Source organism: Hylobates moloch, unplaced genomic scaffold, assembly GCF_009828535.3.
Source record: "Hylobates moloch isolate HMO894 unplaced genomic scaffold, HMol_V3 SCAFFOLD_12, whole genome shotgun sequence".
NCBI classification, from domain to species: Eukaryota; Metazoa; Chordata; class Mammalia; order Primates; family Hylobatidae; genus Hylobates; species Hylobates moloch.
This window is the reverse complement of record NW_026652287.1, coordinates 44,199,142-44,221,268: the sequence shown is the minus strand read 5'-3', so window position 1 is coordinate 44,221,268 and position 22,127 is coordinate 44,199,142. Positions and strand designations below refer to the sequence as shown.

At 54.7% G+C, this 22,127-nt stretch overlaps 2 protein-coding genes across 2 annotated transcripts in view; one reads left to right on the top strand and one right to left on the bottom strand.

The window, feature by feature from the left end:
- The window catches only part of DOCK6 (dedicator of cytokinesis 6), a 58,412-nt gene that overhangs the window by 5,719 nt on the left and 30,566 nt on the right, over positions 1–22,127 (top strand). Inside the window, exons 2-21 of the mRNA XM_058425758.1 lie at positions 3,351–3,438; positions 4,118–4,293; positions 4,526–4,594; positions 4,829–4,958; positions 5,972–6,184; positions 8,597–8,682; positions 10,671–10,737; positions 10,837–10,986; positions 12,679–12,759; positions 12,853–13,006; positions 13,178–13,305; positions 13,411–13,504; positions 14,343–14,505; positions 18,543–18,660; positions 18,732–18,802; positions 19,066–19,204; positions 19,288–19,389; positions 19,964–20,050; positions 20,263–20,494; positions 21,080–21,241. Of these exons, the coding sequence (XP_058281741.1) occupies positions 3,351–3,438; positions 4,118–4,293; positions 4,526–4,594; positions 4,829–4,958; positions 5,972–6,184; positions 8,597–8,682; positions 10,671–10,737; positions 10,837–10,986; positions 12,679–12,759; positions 12,853–13,006; positions 13,178–13,305; positions 13,411–13,504; positions 14,343–14,505; positions 18,543–18,660; positions 18,732–18,802; positions 19,066–19,204; positions 19,288–19,389; positions 19,964–20,050; positions 20,263–20,494; positions 21,080–21,241 (2,510 nt within the window). The remainder of the gene's footprint in view (positions 1–3,350; positions 3,439–4,117; positions 4,294–4,525; positions 4,595–4,828; positions 4,959–5,971; positions 6,185–8,596; positions 8,683–10,670; positions 10,738–10,836; positions 10,987–12,678; positions 12,760–12,852; positions 13,007–13,177; positions 13,306–13,410; positions 13,505–14,342; positions 14,506–18,542; positions 18,661–18,731; positions 18,803–19,065; positions 19,205–19,287; positions 19,390–19,963; positions 20,051–20,262; positions 20,495–21,079; positions 21,242–22,127) is intronic.
- On the bottom strand, positions 14,607–17,222 carry ANGPTL8 (angiopoietin like 8). The gene is made up of 4 exons (XM_058424974.1): positions 16,911–17,222; positions 16,549–16,710; positions 14,997–15,106; positions 14,607–14,891 (listed from the first exon to the last, which is right to left on the bottom strand). Exons 1-4 carry the CDS (start codon positions 17,205–17,207, stop codon positions 14,864–14,866), a joined length of 597 nt encoding a protein of 198 aa, XP_058280957.1. The 5' UTR covers positions 17,208–17,222; the 3' UTR covers positions 14,607–14,863.

Sequence of the window (22,127 nt, the reverse complement as noted above, 5' to 3'; positions counted from 1 at the left end):
CACCACTGCATTCAAGCCTGGGCGACAGTAAGACCTGTCTCAAAAAAACACACACACACACAAAAAACAAAAACAGGCCGGGCTCAGTTGCTCACACCTGTAATCCCAGGACTTTGGGAGGCTGAGGTGGGTGCATCACTGGAGGTCAGAGGTCAGGAGTTTGAGACCATCCTGGCCAAGATGATGAAACCCCATCTCTACTAAAAATACAAAAAAATTAGCCGGGCGTGGTGGTGGGCACCTGTAATCCCAGCTACTTAGGAGGCTGAGGCAGGAGAATCGCCTGAACCCTGGAGGTGGAGGTTGCAGTGAGCTGAGATCGTGCCACTGCGCTCTAGCCTGGGCAAGAAGAGCGAAACTCTGTCTCAAAAAAATAAATAAAAATTTTTTAAAAAATGAAAACAAAAAACCAGGGTCAGAAATCCCAGCTGCCTAGGATTGTCTTTGAAGACAACATGGTGGCAGCAAGCCCTAATTGAGCACTTACTGTGTGCAAAGCCTTACACTCAGAACAGCTCAAGAAGGTGGTCAGTGGCCTGAGCCCCGAGGCTGAGAGACTGATGGTCACTCATCCACGCTTGACGGCTCTTCGTGCAGAGTCCTGTGATGCAGTCAGCTGGCTCTGTGGCCGTGGTGTTGCAGACCCGGCGTTTTCCCACTGCAGGGGCCTCTCTCCAAGGCCAAGGGGAAAATGAAGCTGGAGGCCCAGCCGTCCCTCCTCCCCTCTCCCTCCTCTGGAGCAGCAGCTGCAAAACAGCTGGGACCAGGGCACAGCTTTGTCCCCTGTCCCAGCATCTTTTGTAAATTATCCCCCAGCCCCTGTGTGCCCAGGGTTCTGGAGGCAGCAGCCTGACTTTGGGAATTTGAAGACAAAAGCCCTAATTTTTCACATCCTTCGAATTCCCCACAAGCGCCTTTCTCAACCCCCGTAGTCAGTAGAAGCAAGACTCCAAGATTGTTAAGAGCAAAAATGGGGCCGGGCGCAGTGGCTCACACCTGTAATCCCAGCACTTTGGGAGGCCGAGGCGGGCGGATCACATGAGTTCAAGAGTTCGAGACCATCCTGGCTAACACAGTGAAACCCCGTCTCTACTAAAAATACAAAAAATTAGCTGGGCGTGGTGGCGGGCGCCTGTAGTCCCAGCTACTCAGGAGGCTGAGGCAGGAGAATGGCGTGAACCTGGGAGGCGGAGCTTGCAGTGAGCCAAGATTGCGCCACTGCACTCCAGCCTGGGCGACAGAGCGAGACTCTGTCTCAAAAAAAAAAAAAAAAATTACAATTACACGGGGAATTGGGAAGCAGAAGGGAGTAAGGCCTGAAAACCCAGGCAATCAGCTTCTCTATTTTAAGAGGGACTGAGGCCCAGAGAGGGTATCCTACCTGCCCAAAGCCACACAGCCAGAAGACCTGGGGCTTCCCCTCCCTCAGCAGATTTGGGCAAGTTGTAGAAGAAGACTGGAAGGGACTCACTCATTCTATTAAAAAAAAGTACAAGGCGGGCAGATCGCTTGAGCTCAGGAGTTCCAGACCAGCCTCGGAAACATATCAAGACCCTGTCTCTACTGAAAATAGAAAGATTAACCAGGCGTGGTGGTGCACACCTGTAATCACAGCTACTTGGGAGGCTGAGGCTGAGGTGGGAGGAGGATCACTTGAGCCTGGGAGGCAAAGGTTGCAGTGAGCCGATATCATGCCACTGCATTCCAGCCTGGGCAACAGAGCAACCCTGTCTGTCTCAAAAAAAAAAAAAAGAAAAAAGAAAAGTAGGTCGGGAGCGGTGGCTCATGCCTGTAATCCCAGCACTTTGGGAGGCTGAGGCAGGTGTATCACCTAAGGTCAGGAGTTTGAGACCAGCCTGGCCAACATTGTGAAACTCCGTCTCTACTAAAAATACAAAAAATTAGCCGGGCGTGATGGTGCATGCCTGTAATCCCAGCTACTCAGGAGGCGGAGGCAGGAGAATCACTTGAACCCGGGAAGCAGATGTTGCAGTGAGCCGGGATCGCAGCCATTGCACTCCAGCCTGGGCAACAAGAGCGAAACTCCATCTCAAAAAAAAAAGGAGTGTGTGCCTAGTATGTGCAAGGCCCTCTTTGGGGGACGCACAGCCCTAGCTCCTGCCTTCACAGAGACCCCAGGGAGCAGGAGTCTCCACACTCAAAGCATGGAGCCCGAACTCAGGTCTTTTGCACCTGCTGTGCCCCCTGCTGGGCACCCTCTACCCTCAGGTAATTGCATGGCTCTCTTGTCCCCTTCTGAGCTCAGCCAGAGGAATTGGAGGGCTGAGCCATCCCTGTGGCTCTGCTCCACATTCCTGCAGAGTCCCCTCTACTGCGAGTCTTGCCCCTTTACCCCCATCCTCCCTGATTTTTTTTTTTTGTTTTTTTTTTTTTTGAGACAAAGTCTTGCTCTGTTGCTCAGGTTGGGGTGCAACGGCGCGATCTCGACTCACTGCAACCTGCGCCTCCCGGGTTCAAGCGATTTGCCTGCCTCAGCCTCTCGAGTAGCTGGGACTACAGGCATCTGGCTAATTTTTGTACTTTTAGTAGAGGCGGGGTTTCCCCTTGTTGGCCAGGCCCTTCTTGAACTTCTGACCTCAGGTGATCCACCTGCCTCAGCCTCTCAAAGTGCTGGGATTATAGGTGTGAGCCACCACGCCCGGCCATCCTCCCAGATTTTGAAGGCCTGCTCAGATCCAGGTGGCCCAGGAAGGCCCCAGGGCCCACCTTGGTTGCATAGGGTTACTTAAAAGGCCTCCCAGCTCTGGGCCCCGCAGGCCAGGTTGACCTCTGACACAATGGCCTCATCTCAGGATCTCTGTGACTTCAGGCCAGGCCCCAGGCTCTGCTCTGCCCAGCAGCTCTGTGAAGTCAGGGCATCAGCTACATATGGGTAAACTGAGGCTCAGAGGTGGAAATGACTTATCCAAGGCCCCAAAGCAAGGATGGGAAGGGATGTATGTTCTGGATGAGGTCCAGGGGCAGGGCTGGGTGTGTCGGGGAACAGCAGGATGGACAGAGGTCCCCCAGATGAGGGAGCAGAGGCCAGGGACCCGTGGGCTTCCCTCCAGACCTGGAAGGCCACAGGCCCAGCCGGGAGGGGAAGGAGAGTCCGTGATGGCTTGAGACCCCACTGGTGGCAGCATTCTCATCTCCTGATCTGTGCTTGATGGGGAAGGGGTTGGGGGAACCGGGGAGCTATGGGCCCTTAAAGCCTCAGCACTCCTGGTTCTCTTGGCCCTCAGCCTATTTATTTCCTTCCACAATCTGGATTTTCCTCTTAGAAAGAATCTGTCCGCTCCGCTGCCTGAGTTTTCCCGTCCCCAATGGCCCTCTCCCTGTCTTTCCAGGACGGTGGCCGCAGAGGTGCGGAAGCAGGTGTGCCGGGAACGCAGTGGCTCCCCCCACTCCAGCAGGCGCTGCAGCAGCTCCCTGGGGGTAAGTATTTGGGGGGTCCGCCCCCAGCCCCCTGCTCTCTCTCAGACAGAGGTAGGGGCTTCTTTGGCCTAGGTTCTATCCCACCCCCTCCCTCCTGTGGCCTATCCTGTGGGAAAACAGAGAGGGACCCAGCAGTGTCGGGGCGGGAGTCCCTGTCCTGGTCCTAGTACTCTCACCAATTCCTGTGGCCACTCTCCCTGCAGCTGCTTGTCACCCTGTGGGTGGTCAGGGGAGTGGCTCCCTCCTGATGTCCCCCACCTCCAGCCGCCTGGACCACCTAGATGGGCATGGAGGAGGGGGAAGTTGGGGAGGGGAGTGACTTTCGCCTGAGAGGGGTGGGGCCATGTTGCCCACAGGGTTGGGGGCGCTTTAGGAATTGTCTCTCGCCTGGCCTCTGTCAACATTTCTTTCCTTCCACTGTTAGTTTCTGCCCTTCCAGACATGGGGTGTGATTTCCTTCCTGGAGCCCCTGGAGGGAGGGGCAGGGCAGGGAAAGCTGAGATGGGGGTGGAGAGTCTGAGGTCATTGTCCTCCATGGTTCCTCCGTAGCTCCAACACCCTCCATGTCTCCCACCACCCTCCTATTTGAGTTTGAAGCTGGCACGCACCCACCCCTGCCTCGTGCCCCCACTCTCAGCCTCCTAGGCAGTGCGATCACAGCCACTTTGCTCCATTCCAGGTCCCACTGACTGAAGTTGTCGAGCCCCTGGACTTTGAGGATGTACTTCTGAGCTGGCCACCAGATGCTGAGCCCGGGCCCCTCAGGGACCTGGTAGAATTCCCAGCTGATGACTTGGAGCTGCTTCTGCAGCCCCGGGAATGCCGGACCACGGAGCCCGGGATCCCCAAGGATGAGTGGGTTCAGCCCCACGCCCTCTCTGCCTGTGATTCCACTCTGTCTCTGCCATCCCCATCAACAGCCCGAGTTCAGCTCCTGGCTCAGCCGTGACCTTGGACAAGCCATGCTTTTTCTCTGAGCCTCCGTCTCCCCTTGTCTGGAATAGGCAGGGCAGTGCTAACCTTACAGGCTAGCAGAAGGATTCACAGAGGCCCTGCCTCTGTTTACCCTGATCTTCTTTTGCTGCAGAAAACTGGATGCCCAGGTGAGGGCCGCGGTGGAGATGTATATCGAGGACTGGGTCATCGTCCACAGAAGGTGAGTCTGATTTGGGGGCAGCTCAGGGGGTTCGGAACCCAAAAGGACTGAGCTGATGTCTGCAGCCGGTCCTACTGTGTATCTGCCCCTTGTCCCCGCAAGAGCAGGCAAACTTGTCTGGTGGAGCACAAGGACGGTGGCTTTGAAGGTGCCATGTAGGTGTGTCAGAACACACTGGGGACCCCCTGGGGGCCCTCAGCCCCCCACTACCTGCCCAACCCCGTTTCCTGCTAGGTATCAGTACCTGAGTGCAGCATACAGCCCCGTCACCACGGAGACACAGCGGGAGCGACAGAAGGGCCTCCCCCGCCAGGTCTTTGAGCAGGACGCTTCTGGAGACGAGAGGTCCGGCCCTGAGGACTCGGTGAGGAAGCCCCTGGCTGGGGTCACTGAAGGGGTATGTGTGGAGGCTCTGGCCTCAGCTTTTGGTCACATGTGACAGCCTTGAGCTCAAAAGGAATTGCATCAGTCCCCGTGAGTAAAAAGTTAGAGGTCATAATTATAAACATTTATTGAGTGCTTAGGGTGTACTGAAGGCTTTATATGTGTCCTCTGCTTTCATCCTAGGAGTCAGGGCAGCCATTACACCCAGGTAAGGAAACTGAGGCACAGCAAGGTTCTTAGAGGCCGTGAGCCTGTATTTTGTCAATCAACATTTACTGAGCACCTACTGTATACCAACCATAATTATTCCAAAGATTATTGTTGTTTTCATTATTATTATTATTTTCATTAATTAATTATTTTGAGATGGAGTCTCACTCTCTCGCCCAGGCTGGAGTACAGTGGCGCAATCTCAGCTCACAGCAACCTCCACCTCCTGGATTCAAGCAATCCTCCCACCTCAGCCTCCCGGGTAGCTGGGATTACAGGCATGCGCCACCATGCCGGCTAATTTTGTTATTATTTTTAGATGTAGATAGGGAAACTGAGGCCCTTAGAGTTGGGGGTCAGAGACCCAGTGTCACAGAGCTGAGCTGGGATTTGATCCAGTGCAGGAAGATCAGGAAGAACTCTCTCCTTCCCTGGCAACAGTGAACAAAGTCCCAGGGAAGGCTTTCATTGGCCCAGCCCAGGCCCTTGGAGCCAGTCCCTAGGGTGGGTAGATGTGTTTTGATTGGCCAGATAAGGATCACCTAAAGCCCCAAATGTGGGATAAGGAGTAGCCTCCCCCAGCAATGGCAAAAGTTGGGAGGCTCTCCAGACAGAAGTTTCTAGAAAGAGGGTAGGCAAAACCCCCAGGTGACCCTTAGAGTGATGACCCTCACCCCCGACCCTCAATTTCCCCATCTCTAGAATGAGTATGAGGACACTCACCAGAGTGAGGTGAGGGTGTATACAGCTGGCACTCAGTGCTTGTGCATTCTCCACTGGCAGAATGACTCCCGGCGTGGCTCGGGCTCCCCAGAAGACACCCCTCGAAGCAGTGGTGCCTCTAGCATCTTCGACCTGAGGAACCTGGCAGCTGACTCATTGCTGCCCTCTCTGCTAGAGCGGGCGGCCCCAGAAGATGTGGACCGGCGCAATGAAACCCTTCGACGGCAGCACCGGCCCCCGGCCCTGCTCACCCTCTACCCAGCGCCTGACGAGGTGGGTGCCCCTTCCCAGATATCAGCCAGCCAGCATTTACTGGGTGCCTATTGTATATTTCATGTTTATTCAATAGCTTCTATAGATGGACATCTACTATATACACCTGTATTATTCCAATCAGCATTTATTGGGCACCTACTGTATATCCTATGTTTATTCAATAGCTTCTATATGTGGACACCTACTATATACCCCTATATTTATCCAACCAGCATTTATTGGGTGCCAATTGTATACCTATGCTTATTCAATAGCTTCTAGGCCAGGCATGGTGTCTCATGCCTGTAATCCCAGCACTTTGGGAGGCTGAGGTGGGCAGATCACTTGAGGCCAGGAGTTCAAGACCAGCCAACATGGCGAAACCCCATCTCTACTAAAAATACAAAAGTTAGCCAGGCATGGTGGCAGGTGCCTATAATCCCAGCTACTCAGGAGGCTGAGGCATGAGAATCGCCAGAACCCGGGAGGCGAAGGCTGCAGTGAGCCGAAATCACCGTCACTGCACTCCAGCCTGGGCAACAGAGCAAAACTCTATCTCAAAAAAAAAAAAAAAAGTAGCTTCTGGCTGGGCATGGTGGCTCACACCTGTAATCCCAGCACTTTAGGAGGCTGAGGCGGGTGGATCACCTGAAGTCAGGAGTTCGAGACCAGCCTGACCAACATGGTGAAACCCCATCTCCACTAAAAGTACAAAAATTAACCAGGTATGGTAGTGAGCGCCTGTAATCCCAGCTACTCTGGAGGCTGAGACAGGAGAATCACTTGAACCTAGGAGGCAGAGGTTGCAGTGAGCCAAGATCGCACCACTGCATTCCAAACAGAGCGAGACTCTGTCTCAAAAAAAAAAAAAGATAGCTTCTGTATATGGACACCTACTATACACCTTTATAGTTAGCTAACCAGCGTTTATTGGGTACCTACTCTATCCCCTATGTTTATTCAATAGCTTTTATATGTGGACACCTACTATATACTCCTATATTTATCCAACCATCAACACCATAGGAAAGGTAAAAAAATATATATAAAATAAATTTTTTTTTTTTTTGAGACAAGTCTCATTCTGTCGCCCAGGCTGGAGTGCAGTGGCGCCATCTCAGCTCACTGCAACCTCCACCTCCCAGGTTCAAGCGATTCTTCTGCCTCAGCCTCCTGAGTAGCTGGGACTACAGGCATGTGCCACCATGCCTGGCTAATTTTTGTATTTTTAGTAGAGATAGGGTTTCACCATGTTGGCCAGGCTGGTCTCAAACTCCTGACCTTGTGATCTGCCCGCCTCAGCCTCCCAGAGTGCTGGGATTACAGGCGTGAGCCTGTGCCCAGCCAGAAAATAAATTTTAAAAAATTATTTATCCAACAAGCATGTATTGGGTACCAACTGTATATCCCTATATTTATTCAATACATGAATGCCTACTGTATAGTTCTCTATTTAATCAACCAATATTTATTGAACACCTACCACATATGTCTATTTTTATCCAACCAACATCTATTTGGTACCTAGTGTATACTCCTGTGTTTGTATTTGGCCGTTTATTGAGGGCTTACTATATACACCCATATTTATTCAATCAGTACTTACTGGGTGCCTTATTGGGGGTATATCCCTGTATCTCCAATCAGCATTTATTGAATGCTTTCTGTATATGCTTATGTTCATCCAACCAATTTTTAGTAGGTACCTATTGTACACCTCTAATTCAACTAACATGTTTGGGTACCCACTGTATTGTTGGCATTGGGGATATAGCCATGAATAGAGAGACCCAGTCCCTGCCTTCAGAGTTCACCAGTGGAGGAAAGACCTCTCTACTAGGAACTTACAACCCAGACAGAGTAGTGCCATGATGAGGTGCTGGTAATTGTCCCTCACACGGTCCTCAGTGTCCCAGCCACCATGGCTCCTTACACTCCTTACACCAGGACATTGTGGGCACCGGAAAGAGGTGCCTGCCCAGGCCTCAGGGGTCAGGGAGGACTTCCTGGAGGAAGTGTTGGCTAAGCTGCAATCCCAGCTACTCTGGAAGCTGAGGCAGGAGAATCACTTGAACCTGGGAGGCAGAGGTTGCAGTGAGCCAAGATCACACCACTGCACTCCAGCCTGGGTGACAGAGTGAGACTCCATCTCAGAAAAAAAAAAAAAAGCTTCTATACATGGACACCTACTATATACCTCTATATAGTAGAAGTATATATGAACAGTGAGCAGACATTAGCCAGACAAGGAGGAGTGGGAGAAGACGGGCATTCCAGGCAGGAGACCAGCACGTGTAAAGGCTCAGAGGCAGGGACGGAAAGACGGTTAATCAGGCTGGGGTAGAGCTGGTCTGAGGCTGGGCATTCCAGACCCTTCCTGGAGGATGTCCCAGTTCCCCCCGCCCAGCTCCCACCCCCCACTCTTGGCAGGATGAAGCCGTGGAACGCTGTAGCCGCCCAGAGCCACCCCACGAGCACTTTGGACAGAGGATCTTGGTCAAGTGTCTGTCACTCAAGTGAGTATACTGACATGTCTCTCTTCTTAGATGCGTGAAAGGACCACATGGGTTCTGGTGGGGTACACACTACATGAGCAGTGCCATTACCGTGTGCGGCCCTGTCACCTATGTGGCCACCTATGTATGGCTTTTATAGGAGGAAGTAAGACTTCCTTTTTCGTTATCCCAAGTCGCCAGTCCTTAAGTGCCAATTGTATGCCAGGATCAGTTCTCAGGCTTTCACGTATATGAACCCATCTAATCTTCACCACAACCTCATGAAATGGGCACAGGTGGGGAAACTGAGGCACGGAGTGGTAACATCATGCCAAGACCATACAACTTGTAAAGCTGGAGTCTGGCGCTTGCCTGCTCTGCTGCTGGGATCCAGGGTTTGGCCGGGAGGCTTTGGGGCGGGTGCTGGTGACCCTGGGCCTGGCTCTCAGCCGCCCAGGGCCCCTCCACACTAGCCCCCAGGGAGCAGCAGAAGTGCGTGGGAACAGAGTTGAACAGGATGTGGACTTGGACCTGAGCCTGGCCCTGCCTCTCCCCACCCCAAGTTCCTGCCTGGATCGGGGCAGGAAAGGGAGGCTCCATTCTGGCCTGAGGCCCGGGTGGGCCTCCTGCCCTAAACACAAGGATTGGGAACTGGCTCTGTGGGCTCATCCAGTCATTCAACAAACACTTATTGGCCGGGCACGGTGGCTCCCACCTGTAATCCTAATACTTTGGGAAGCCGAGGCGGGCGGATCACCTGAGCTCAGGAATTTGAGACCGGCCTGGCCAACATGGCAAAACACCATCTCTACTGGAAAAAAAAAAAAAATTAGCCAGACGTGGTGGCAGGCACCTGTAATCCCCACTACTTGGGAGGCTGAGGCAGGAGAATCCCTTGCCCCGGAGGGCAGAGGTTGCAGTGAGCCGAGATTGTGCCACTGCACTCCAGCCTCAAAAAAAACAAACAAACAGAAAACATTTATGAAGTCCCTACTGTATACAGGACACATAACCATGTGATGACCACACAGAGCCGGGATAAGTGATGCTGAAAGTGCCTAGAGTCCTGGAGGAGGCCCCTGACCCAGCTTGAGGGGTGGAAGCGGGTATCTGGGACAGCTTCCCTTGCAGGGGGACGTGTACATGGAGACCCAGTGAGGAAGAGGAGCTGGCTGAATAGAGAGGATGGAAGGGATGTAACAGGGAGTGCTCAGTGTTTCAGTTTGGAGGTGCGTGGTGAGCGGAGGCCAGCAAGGCAGAGTAAGACAGGGAAGGACTTATGGTGGCCATTCAGGTGAGCAAGATGGGAACTCCGTGCAGAGCGACAGTGGCGGCAGATGACACCCCAGAAAGGAGGGACGGGGAAGCCTGGAAGTTGAGAATCTCAAGATGTGGGAATTGTTGAGCCCAAAACCGCCCCCATGCCAACTGAACAAGGGCTGTGGTTGCAGGGAGGAGGAGCTCTGTGTGAGTTACTTACTGAGGGTGTAGGGAGGGGGAAAAAAACTTCAGTGTCAGCTGGGCGCGGTGGCTCATGCCTGTACTCCCACCACTTTGGGAGGCCGAGGCGGGCGGGATCACGAGGTCAGGAGATCGAGACCAGCCTGGCCAACATGGTGAAACCCTGCCTCTACTAAAAACACAAAAAATTAGCTGGGCGTGGTGGCAGGTGCCTGTAGTCCCAGCTACTCAGGAGGCTGAGACAGAAGAATTGCTTAAACCCGGGAGGCGGAGGTTGCAGTGAGCCGAGATCGCACCACTCCACTCCAGCCTGGGCAACAGAGTGAGACAGTGTCTCAAAAAAAAAAAAAAAAAAACCAACAAAAAACTTCAGTGCCTCAGTTTCCCCTTTTTCAAAATGAGATGTACCTTTTCTGCAAGCCCTTAAGTGGTGGTTCCATGTGGCCCAGTGGGAGTCAGATGCCCCCCACCTTGGGCCTCAAGGGGAGTGGGGTGTGTGGGCAGTGGGAAGTGTTAAGGAGAGCCCCCTTCCTCCCATTTACTTGTAGGTTCGAGATTGAAATTGAGCCCATCTTTGGGATCTTGGCTCTGTATGATGTGCGGGAGAAAAAGAAGGTAGGAGCCCCTTTTTTCTCTTTCCTCCCCTTCCCCCTCCTTGTTGGGGGGCTGTGGGCTTCCCAGAGGTGGTGGCCCAGCTGCCTCTGGTGTCCCCAGATCTCGGAGAACTTCTACTTCGACCTGAACTCGGACTCCATGAAGGGGCTGCTTCGGGCTCATGGCACCCACCCTGCCATCTCCACCCTGGCCCGCTCTGCCATCTTCTCTGTGACCTACCCTTCACCTGACATCTTCCTGGTCATCAAGGTGCCTGCTGGGGCTGGGCAAGGGGGTGGTAATGGCGAATGTTACTGATTTAGTCCCTGCCTTCACAGAATGAGACAGATACATCACCAAGAAGGGTAATCAGGGCTGTTGTGGGGGAAACACAGGAAGGGAGGAGGCCCCTGACCCAACTCAGGTGGAGAGAAATCACCGAAAGCTTCCAGGGAGAGGCGACAGTTAAGCTGAGAACCATACGTGGGCAGCCTGGGGAGAAAAGCCATCCCTGGGCACATGTGACAGGCTGAGATCCTTGGAGGCGGGTGAGATACTGTTGGGAAGTTTGTGGACAGATGAAAGACCTAGTTGGCACCCTCATTTGAGATTTTCTGTTTCTGGGAGTGAGGTCAAGTTTCTTTTCTCAAAACCTTCAATTAGTTTGCAATGATGAAATGAATCCAGTGTCCACAGGCAAGTGCTGCTACAGTCACGTTTCACAGGGATCCCTCCTTCAGTCCTCACCATAGGGCCCAAGGTGGAGGGGTGCCATGGCTCCCATTTTCCAGATGGGGAAACTGAGGCACAGAGTGGATAGGGTCCCACTGCCCAGGGTCCCACAGCCCCTGAGTGGTCAGGATTGGAGTCTAGGCCTCATGGCTCAGAGCCATGCCCAGAGTGGCCTCTGTTTACACTAACAAAGAAAAATGTAGGGAAGGCCAGGCATGGTGACTCACGACTGTAATCCTAGCACTTTGGGAGGCTGAGGCGGGAGGATCACTTTAGCCCAGGAGTTCGAGACCAACCTGGCTAACATGGTGAAACCCATTCTCTACTAAAAACACAAAAATTGGCTGGGCGCGGTGGCTCACGCCTGTAATCCCAGCGCTTTGGGAGGCCGAGGCAGGCAGATCACCTGAAGTTGGGAGTTCCAGACCAGCCTGACCAATGGTGAAACCCCCTCTCTACTAAAAATACAAAAATTAGCCAGACGTAATAGCAGGCGCCTGTAATCCCAGCTATTCGGGAGGCTGAGGCAGGAGAATTGCTTGAACCCGGGAGGCAGAGGTTGCAGTGAGCCGAGATTGCGCCATTGCACTCCAGTCTGGGTGACAGAGCGACTCCGTCTCACAACAACAACAAAAAAGCCAGACGTGGTGGGTCATGCCTGTAATCCCAGCTACTCAGGAGGCTGAGGCAGGAGAATCGCTTAAACTCAGGAGGCGGAGGTTTCAGTGAGCTGAGATCCCACCACGAACTTCAGCCTGGGCAACGGGGGAGACTCTGTCTAAAAAAATAAAATAAATTCACAGCAAGCCGGGGACGTGATAGCTCATGCCTGTCATCCCAGCACTTTGGGAGGCAGAGGCGGGGGCATCACTTGAGCCCAAGAGTTTGAGACCAGCCTGGGCAACATAGCGAGACCCCTGTCTCTATATAATAAATACATACATACATAAATGTAAATAAATAAGTAAATGTAGGGAAAATATCACCAGCTAAAGGTAGGCTTGGGGTTTGGGGGTAGATCTGAAGAATGGGAGGGAGTAGCCACCAGGCAGGCCAAGCACTAACCCTTGATCCCAAGGACAGTGGGAGCCATGGGAGGTATTGGACCAAAGACCTTCATATGATAGGAGTGTCCGAGGGCCCATGAGGGGTCCAGGAGGCTGGAGAGCCAGCACGGGGGAACAGAGCATTCAGGCAGCGCCTCACTGGATTCATTCATCTGCCCCGCAGTTGGAGAAGGTGCTTCAGCAAGGGGACATCAGTGAGTGCTGTGAGCCTTACATGGTGATGAAAGAAGTGGACACAGCCAAGGTAAGTGTGTGGAGGCTGGACTAGGGGCAGGGCAGATCCCTGACTCAGCAGGGCTAGGATGCTGAGCTGGCAGGGGACGGGGTCTCCCCATAGAACAAAGAGAAGCTAGAGAAGCTGCGCCTGGCGGCCGAGCAGTTCTGCACCCGCCTGGGCCGCTACCGCATGCCCTTCGCCTGGACGGCCGTACACTTAGCTAACATCGTGAGCAGCGCTGGGCAGCTGGACCGGGACTCTGACTCGGAGGGCGGTGAGGAGGCGGGGCTAACAGGCTTGGGGCGGGGCTAAAGGGTGGTGCTGATAGGCCTGGGGCGGGGCTACGGGGCGAGGGGATGCGCCCTCTGCTGGCCGAACTGTGCCGCCCCCGAGTCTCCCTGTTTCATCTTGGTCCCCCTTTTGTCATTGTCATTCCCTCCTCTAGAGCGCCGGCCAGCCTGGACAGACCGCCGCCGTCGGGGGCCCCAGGACCGGGCGAGTAGTGGGGACGACGCCTGCAGCTTCTCTGGCTTCCGTCCAGCCACGCTAACTGTCACAAACTTCTTTAAGCAGGTGTCCTACCCCGGGGCCAGGGACTCCCCCACTCCCCACTGGCTGCATTAGCCCTGGGGACCCCTAGCCCCCTGGCCCAGGCTGACAGGAGTGGGTCCCATGTAGGAGGCTGAGCGACTCAGTGACGAGGACCTCTTCAAGTTCCTGGCTGACATGAGGCGCCCGTCGTCCCTGCTGCGGCGGCTACGTCCTGTGACTGGTGCGTGGCACACCCCATACACAAGAAGTATCACTCTCACTCAGTCACTCAACAAACCTACACTGAGAGCACCTACTGTGCCAGGAGCATCAGAGACCCAACGATGACCATGATAGACAAATCCCTGACCTCAGGGGCTGGCTACAGCTTCTAATGGGGACCATAGACAAGAAGCAGAATAAATAAGATGGATACAGCATCAATAGGTGGTTAATGGCAGCAGGGCAGGCAGGGGTCCTGGGGGCAGAGTTGATCAAATGTAGGGGTAAGGCCGGGGTGCAGTGGCTCAAGTCTGTAACCCCAACACTTTGGGAGGCTGAGGCAGGAGGAGGATGGTTTGAGCCCAGGAGCTCAAGACCAGCCTGGGGGCCAGGTGCGGTGTGGCTCATACCTGTAATCCCAGCACTTTGGGAGGCCGAGGCGGGCAGATCACTTGAGGTCAGGAGTTTGAGATCAGCCTGGCCAACATGGTGAAACTCCATCTCTACTAAAAATACAAAAATTCACCAGGTGTGGCACACACCTGTAATCCCAGCTACCTGGGAGGCTGAGGCAGGAGAATCACTTGAACTGGGGAGGCAGAGGTTGCAGCGAGCCGAGATCGCCCCACTGCACTCCAGCCTGAGCGACAGAGTGACTCCACTTAAAGAAAAACAAAAACAAATTTAGGGTGAGAGACAGCAGAGTTGAGGGCAATTTCTGGCCTTGGCGCCTGAGGGACACAGCCCCCAGTCCCCAGAGAACATCGTGGGAGAGTCTGCCCTGACTCCACAGCCCAGAAAGGGTGGGCTGGGCCGGGAGCTCCCAGGGAGGTGCAAACCGGTTCTTCCCTTCCCAGCCCAGCTCAAGATCGACATTTCTCCGGCTCCTGAAAATCCCCACTTCTGCCTCTCCCCTGAGCTGCTTCATATCAAGCCCTACCCGGACCCCAGGGGCCGGCCCACCAAGGAGATCCTGGAGTTCCCTGCCCGTGAGGTCTATGCCCCCCATACCAGCTACAGGTACGGCCTCTGGGGCGCAGCTGGGCACTTGAATGGGAGGTATTCATACATCATGCTGGGCGGGGTCTCCCTAAGCCGAGGACACACACAGACACCCTGGGTGAGATGCCACGACTCTGCTTTAATGAGGGATGTGTAGGCATGAAAGGGTACACGTCCTTCCTCCACCCCTCCCCAATGGGGCTACATCCTCTGCCTTTGTCCCTGCCTGCATCCGTCTCTGCTCTGTGCTCAGAAGTGGGGCCCGGCGCCCTGGCTGATCCCAGTGAACAGGCAGCTCCTCCCTGCTCAGGGGCCTCACGGGGCGTGGAAGTGTTCCTTGCAGCAATGATTGGTCCTCAGTTCCATCCAGGCAGATTCAGGCTGGGAGCGCCGCTGTGTGGAGTCTGGGGAGGGAGATGTGGCTCAGCCCAGGTGAGGGGGCCCCTTTCCAGCTGCCCTGTGTGCCCCCCATCCAACTGCCCTGCCTGCCAAACCCCTGCCAGGCTCACCTCTCCTGGATCTGTCGCAGCCGGTGCTGCTGTGCCACCATCTCCCGCCTCTGCCGCTGCATGTGGCCTGTGAGGGCCCATAGGATGTGGCTCTGCTTGTCAGCGTGAGCCTGTGGGGGTCAGAATGGAAACCTCAGCCGACAGCCACCTCATCTCCCATCCCCTGACCCTCCCTGCCCCAGCCCCCCTATTGTATCTGTGTGACCCAGCAAGTCAGCAATGCTCTTTGGCCTCAGTTTCCCCATCTGTAAAATGGGGATAAAATAGGATTTACTGCACGGGGAGGTGATGAACATCGTATGCATTTTTTTTTTTTTTTTTTTTTTGAGACGGAATCTCGCTCTGTCGCCCAGGCTGGAGTGCAGTGGCACGATCTCGGCTCACTGCAAGCTCCGCCTCCCGGGTTCATGCCATTCTCCTGCCTCAGCCTCTCCGAGTAGCTGGGACTACAGGTACCCGCCACCATGCCTGGCTAATTTTTTTTTGTATTTTTAGTAGAGACGGGGTTTCACCGTGGTCTCAATCTCCTGACTTCGTGATCCACCCGCCTCGGCCTCCCAAAGTGCTGGGATTACAAGCGTGAGCCACCGCACCCAGCCTAGATTCTTTTTTTTTGAGATGAAGTTTCGCTCTGTCACCCAGGCTGGAGTGCAATGACATGATCTCAGCTCACTGCAACCTCCGCCTCCCAGGTTCAAGCGATTCTCCTACCTAAGCTTCCTGAGTAGCTGGGACTACAGGCACGCACCACCAGGCCCAGCTAGTTTTTTGTATTTTTAGTAGAGACGGGGTTTCACCATGTTGGCCAGGCTGGTCTCGAACTCCTGACCTCAAGTGATCCACCCACCTTAGCCACCCAAAGTGCTGGGATTACAGGCGTGAGCCACCATGCCCGGCCATCATATGGATTATTAAAGGGCATAGAACAGTGCTGGGTACTTACTGGGTGCTCACGAAATGTTACCAGTTTCTCTAGTAGTAAGAATTTATTGGCCAGGTGTGGTAGCTCACACCTGTAATCCCAGCACTTTGGGAAACCGAGGTAGGCAGATCCCTTGAGGCCAGGAGTTCGAGACCAGCCTGGCCAACATGATGAAATCCCATCTCTACTAAAAAATACAAAAATTAGCTGGTGCACCTATAATTCCAGCTACTCGGGAGGCTGAGGCAGGAGAATCACTTGAACCCAGGAGGTGGAAGTTGCAGTGAGCCAAGATCACACCACTGCACTCCAGCCTGGGCAACAGTGAGACTCTGCCTCAAAAAAAAAAAGAAAAAGAATTTATTGAGCACCAAATGTGTGCCTGCCCCATGCTGAATATTTTACCTGCATTGAGTACCTGGCCCTACCGTGAGATATCAGGTGTTGCCCTTATTTGCAAATGGGGAAACTGAGGCACACAAAAGGACTTGAGTTTTGTCTGGGGACATGCAGGGTAGAGGCCACAGAGCTGGGAGGCTGATCTGGGAGGTCTTTGGGACTCAAGGTGCAGAAGCGAGTTCTGGCCGGAAATCAGGGTCTCAGCCCACTAGGGCTGGGGGAGCTCCTTACCTTTAAGACCTCAAATTCTTGGTAGGCAGGGCCCAGCCAGGCGCTCCTCAGCTGGACTTCTAGCCGCCGCACGCTGTCCTGTAGCACCTTCTGTGCCTGGGCCACCTCTCCCAGCACCTCAGCCGTGGCCTCTGCCTGCAGCTGCAGAATATCCTCCTCCATCTGCTTCATAAACAGTGGGTCACTAGTAGGATGACCAACTCATCTTTGTGTACCTAAGGACTTGCCTGAGTTTATCGCTGAAAATCTTGTATCCCAGAAATCCCTTCAGTCCTGGGCAAACCAGGATGGTTGGTTACCCTAGACACGAACTCCTCTTCAGACCCCTGGCCACCCCACAGTGTCGCAGCTACGGTGCCCACCTGAGTCTCCAACAGGCTTGCCCGAAGTTCCTGGGCTGCATCCCGGCCCCGGCTGACCTCCTGCCCCAGGAGTTCTATTGTGCGGCCATAGAGACCCAGGCTGTTCCTGGCCTTTGTCAGCCGTCCCTCAGTGGTCCTGTACACACCATTGAGGGCCTGGACCAGCTGCAGGCTCCCGTGGAAGAGCAGGGTCAGCTCCTCATGCTCTGCCAGTTCTGGGCCGCCCACGGGGGCCGCTGAGGCAGGCCGGGTCACCATTGCCAGGGCCCACAGCAGGCACAGAGCAGGCACTGGCATGACTGAGGGTCTAAGTGTGTAGCCACAGCACTGTCACTGAAGCCTTTTATGCCTCACACCCCCACTGATCCCCAGTCAATCGTTAACTGGCCAGCCCGGTGCCCTGCATTGCACAAGGGCCTGGCGGTGGTGCGATAGTTGCATCAGGCGAATGTCCGGCTGGGCCACGCCGGGATCACGCTTCCTGGGGCTCAGGGCCAGGTGTGGGTTGGGGGCATTGGGAGAGGACGGGCCCTAGACCCTGCTGGGAGTTCCTGAGACTCACCATGTTGAGCCTGTTTCTCCATCTATGAATAGGCATCGCAATGATGATGGTAATAATAGTAAAGATTTTATAAGCCTTGATGGTTTGCCCCGAGCTGTTTGACCTGCCATTACAATATCTGTTCTTGTTCCCCTCCCACACACTTGCCACATGGGGGCTTTTATTGGCCTGGTTAGTATCCAAGGGGGCAGGTGCAGGTGGCAGAGACTCTCCCAAGGTCACACAGCCTGATCTCCAAGACCTGCATATGCCCAGATCACCACTGACTGCCATTTTACTCCCTGGATGATTGTGCAAGTACCTCAGTTTCCCTGCTTGTAAAATGGCGGTGATGTTAGTCCTGCCTCATGAGCTACTTGTGAGAAGTAAATGAGTTATTTCATGTTGAGTGCTTAGAACAGAGCCTGGCACACAGTAGGTGCAATTATTGTATTGTTGTAGTAACAGCGTTTGATGCAATTATTGTCATTGTTGTTATTTATCATTATCAGTATCATTACAAAGGCTCAGCTGGAAGGCCTGAAGTGCCCATTATACACATAGGGAAACTGAGGCCCAGAGAGGGGTCAAGGCTTGCACAGAGTTGCCCCTCGGGGAAGGAGGCAGGACTCGGACTCTGGCCTCAGCTTCCCCACCTGAGAAATAGGCCACATAACTCTAGTGACCTCCTGGGGGAAGGGCAGTCAGGCCCTTCAGTGGGGCTTAGGCTGGACCACTGGCCACGTGAGGCACCTTGGGACTCTGGCCCTGAGTGCCTCGCTATTCGCTGCCTTCTGTGTGTCATTGTGCCCCATGAGTGCCTCCAGTGTCCTTCTGTATTCCCACCCTCTACCACACTGTTCCCAATCTGTGCTTTGAGGGTGCTCACTTGTCCCCCACCCTCTGCCCTCTGTCCTATCTCCTGACTGATAACCTGTATTACCTCTCACCTGGCCCTCAATGCCCCAGCCTCATGACCCACTCTTCCCGGACTGTCTGTGCTCCCAGCCAGCCTTGTCCCATCACCCCAGCCTCGTATGTGCACCTTCAGGGCCCCTGTCCTTCTGACACCCCCATCCTGCCCCCCACAGGAACCTGCTGTATGTGTACCCACACAGCCTCAACTTCAGCAGCCGCCAGGGCTCTGTGCGCAACCTTGCCGTGCGAGTGCAGTACATGACAGGCGAGGACCCCAGCCAGGCCCTGCCGGTCAGTGGCTGCGCCCCAGGGAAGGGGGGTAGGGCATCCCCCATGGGTCCTTCATGAATCCACTCCCCCAGGTCATCTTTGGCAAGTCCAGCTGCAGTGAATTTACCCGTGAGGCCTTCACACCGGTGGTCTACCATAACAAGTATGTAGGGGGACACATGAGGAACTTGGGGGCACTTATGGGGGTAGGAGGATGTCCCTTATATATACACATAAGGCAGCATTGATGGGAAGACGGAGGACAGGAAGAAGAGAGGTAGAGGCTCCCAGAGTGCTAATGAGGGAAGCTGAGACAGAGTAGAGACAGTGGGGCGCAGCAGCAATGAGGGCGTGGTGTGGCAGAGGTGATGGGGCAGACAGTGGGGACCCCAGCCCCCAGCAGATCGCCCAGCCTGATTCTGCCAGGTCCCCTGAGTTCTATGAGGAGTTCAAGCTTCGTCTTCCAGCCTGTGTGACAGAGAACCATCACCTGCTGTTCACCTTCTACCACGTCAGCTGCCAGCCCCGGCCGGGCACTGCCCTGGAGACGCCCGTGGGCTTTACTGTGAGCTGTCCCCTCCCTCCCTCCCCCTGAGCCCTCCTCGTCCCCCAGCCTGGCCACAGACCTGACCTCCGGCCTCTCCCCAGTGGATCCCACTGCTGCAGCACGGGTGCCTGAGGACCGGCCCCTTCTGTCTCCCAGTGTCTGTGGACCAGCCACCGCCCAGCTATTCCGTGCTCACACCCGATGTATGTGCCCTGGAGCTCCTTCCTGCCAATGCATTGTCCCCAGAAGCACTCCCGAGTCACCTGCCTTCCTTCCTGTCAATCCTGGGAGGCTTGTTATCCTCTACTGGTGCCTCCAGGGCCCCTGTGTAGCTCATTACCCCCCTATTAATGCCTCTCTGTGTCCTACATGTCCTCCCCAAAGATTCCCATTGCCTCTCTGCTCCATTCCCACTTTAGCCACCCTGCCTGCCTTCCTGATCACTGTCCCCTGCCCTCATAGTACCTTACCATTCCCTCTGAATGCACCATCGTTAATGACCCTAGGCCTCAAATCCTATCCTGTTTCCTGACCTACTCAATGAATATTCATTCACCTTGTGTCTCCATTCTCTGCCCCCCTCCTTGGCATGTGGATTTTCAGCCTGCCCAGTGGACCCCCTCAGTCTACTGGGACCAGGGCTGGGGGCGGGGTGCTTGGCTGCACCCCCAGACCGGGCTACACTCACGCCGCAGTGTCGCAATGGCTGGAGCCGCTGGGTGACCTGATCAGTCGGGGAGGGCTGACCAGTGCCCACCCGGTGCCTCCCTCCCACAGGTGGCGCTGCCGGGCATGCGCTGGGTGGACGGTCACAAGGGCGTGTTCAGTGTGGAGCTCACGGCCGTGTCCTCTGTGCACCCCCAGGTACGGGGTGGGGCGGGAACCAAGAGTCCCCCTCTCTCCCCTCTTGCCTGCCCTAGGATTGAGTAACAGTTGCCGATGGCCCGGGAGGTCTGGCCTCAGGCCTTGGGTGTGACTTTGGTCAGCTGGACCCAGCTTTAAGGGAAGCTGCTGATTAAGGCAGGGGTGGGCTTCATCCCAAGGCCCCACCCTGCTCACTCCACATCCCTACCCAGGACCCCCACCTGGACAAGTTCTTCACCCTGGTGCACGTCCTGGAGGAGGGAGCCTTCCCATTCCGGCTCAAGGACACTGTACTGAGCGAGGGCAACGTGGAGCAGGAGCTGCGGGCCAGTCTTGCAGCACTGCGCCTGGCCAGCCCCGAACCCCTCGTGGCCTTCTCCCACCACGTGCTGGACAAGCTCGTGCGTCTGGTCGTCAGGCCCCCGATCATCAGTGGCCAGATTGGTGAGCGAATGTGGCCTCAGACCTCAGTTTCCCCATCCAGCACATGGCTCCTCAGTCCTGAGGTCCTGAGGGACCTTCTATAAGCCCATTTACCTCTCTGGCCATTTTTCTCATCTGAAAAATGACCCCCAGTCCCCTGCACCCAGAGAAGGTCTTCTGGGACCCTTTGGCCCTGGTGCAGCAGCTCACGCCGGTCATCCCAGCACTTTGGGAGGCCGAGGCGGGCGGATCACCTGAGGTCGAGAGTTCAAGACCAGCCTGACCAACATGGAGAAACCCCTTCTCTACTAAAAATACAAAATTAGCTGGGCGTGGTGGCACATGCCTGTAATCCCAGCTACTTGGGAGGCTGAGGCAGGAGAATTGCATGAACCTGGGAGGTGGAGGTGACAGTGAGCCGAGATCATGCCACTGCTCTCCAGCCTGGGCAACAGAACAAGACTCCATCTCAAAAAAAAAAAAAAAATTCTGTGACCCTTTAATGAGCACATGATCCCTCGAATCCTGATGTCTTTATATTTGGAAAGTGGGCGGGGAGATGAGAGGCCTTGGGCCCTGGAACTTGACCTCTGCTCTGCCCTGCAGTGAACCTGGGCCGTGGAGCCTTTGAAGCAATGGCCCATGTAGTTAGCCTTGTTCACCGGAGCCTGGAGGCAGCCCAGGATGCCCGCGGTCACTGCCCACAGCTGGCTGCCTACATCCACTACGCCTTTCGCCTGCCTGGCACTGAGCCCAGCCTCCCGGATGGTGAGTTTGTAGAAATCCCTGGGAGACAAGAAATATCTGGGAGAAGAGGCTGGGTGCGGTGGCTCACGCCTGTAATCCCAGGACTTTGGGAGGCCACGGCGGATGGATCATTTGAGGTCAGGAGTTCGAGATCAACTTGGCCAACATGATGAAACCTTGTCTCTACTAAAAATACAAAAATTAGCTGGGGCTAGGTGCGGCGGCTCATGCCTATAATCCCAGCACTTTAGGAGGCCAAGGCAGGGGGATCACTTGAGGGGGTCAGGAGTTCAAGACCAGCCTGGCCAACATAGTAAAACCCCGTCTCTACTAAAAATACAAAAATTAGCCAGGCGTGGTGGTAGGTGCCTGTAATCCCAGCTACTAGGGAGGCTGAATCATTTGAAACCGGGAGGCAGAGGTTGCAGTGAGCCAAGGTCATGCCACTGCACTCCAGCCTGGGTGACAGAGTGAAACTCCATCTCAAAAACAAAAATTAGCCAGGTGTGGTGGCGCACACCTGTAGCCCCAGCTACTCAGGAGGCTGAGGCAGAAGAATCACTTAAACCTGGGAAATGGAGGTTGTAGTGAGCTGAGATCACGCCACTGCACTCCAGCCTGGGCAACAGAGCAAGACCCTGTTTCAAAAAAAAAGAAGAAGAAAAGAAAGATCTGGGAGAAGAGCATCCAGATAGTGAGAATAGCATGTGCATAGGCCCTGAGGCCTCACAGGCCTTGGCTGGTTTGAGCAACTTGCAAGAGAGATAATGTCTTGCCCACTTTTGCCCCATCCCTGAGGTGTGGCCTCTGTTTGCTTGGCTGGAAAATGATTCAGATAGTCAGCAAGCCTCTTCAGTAGCTTGGAGCAGGGACTGAAGCTGAGCTGCCTGGATGTAAATCCTACACC

Excerpts from the sequence above, each read along its gene's own strand:
- ANGPTL8 (XM_058424974.1), bottom strand. The coding sequence starts at position 17,207 with ATGCCAGTGCCTGCTCTGTGCCTGCTGTGGGCCCTGGCAATGGTGACC. Across the intron at positions 16,711-16,910 it reads CAAGCCTGTTGGAGACTCAG|ATGGAGGAGGATATTCTGCA; the intron begins GTGGGCACCGTA and ends TTTATGAAGCAG. Across the intron at positions 14,892-14,996 it reads CTGCGACAGATCCAGGAGAG|ACTCCACACAGCGGCGCTCC; the intron begins GTGAGCCTGGCA and ends CTCCCTCCCCAG.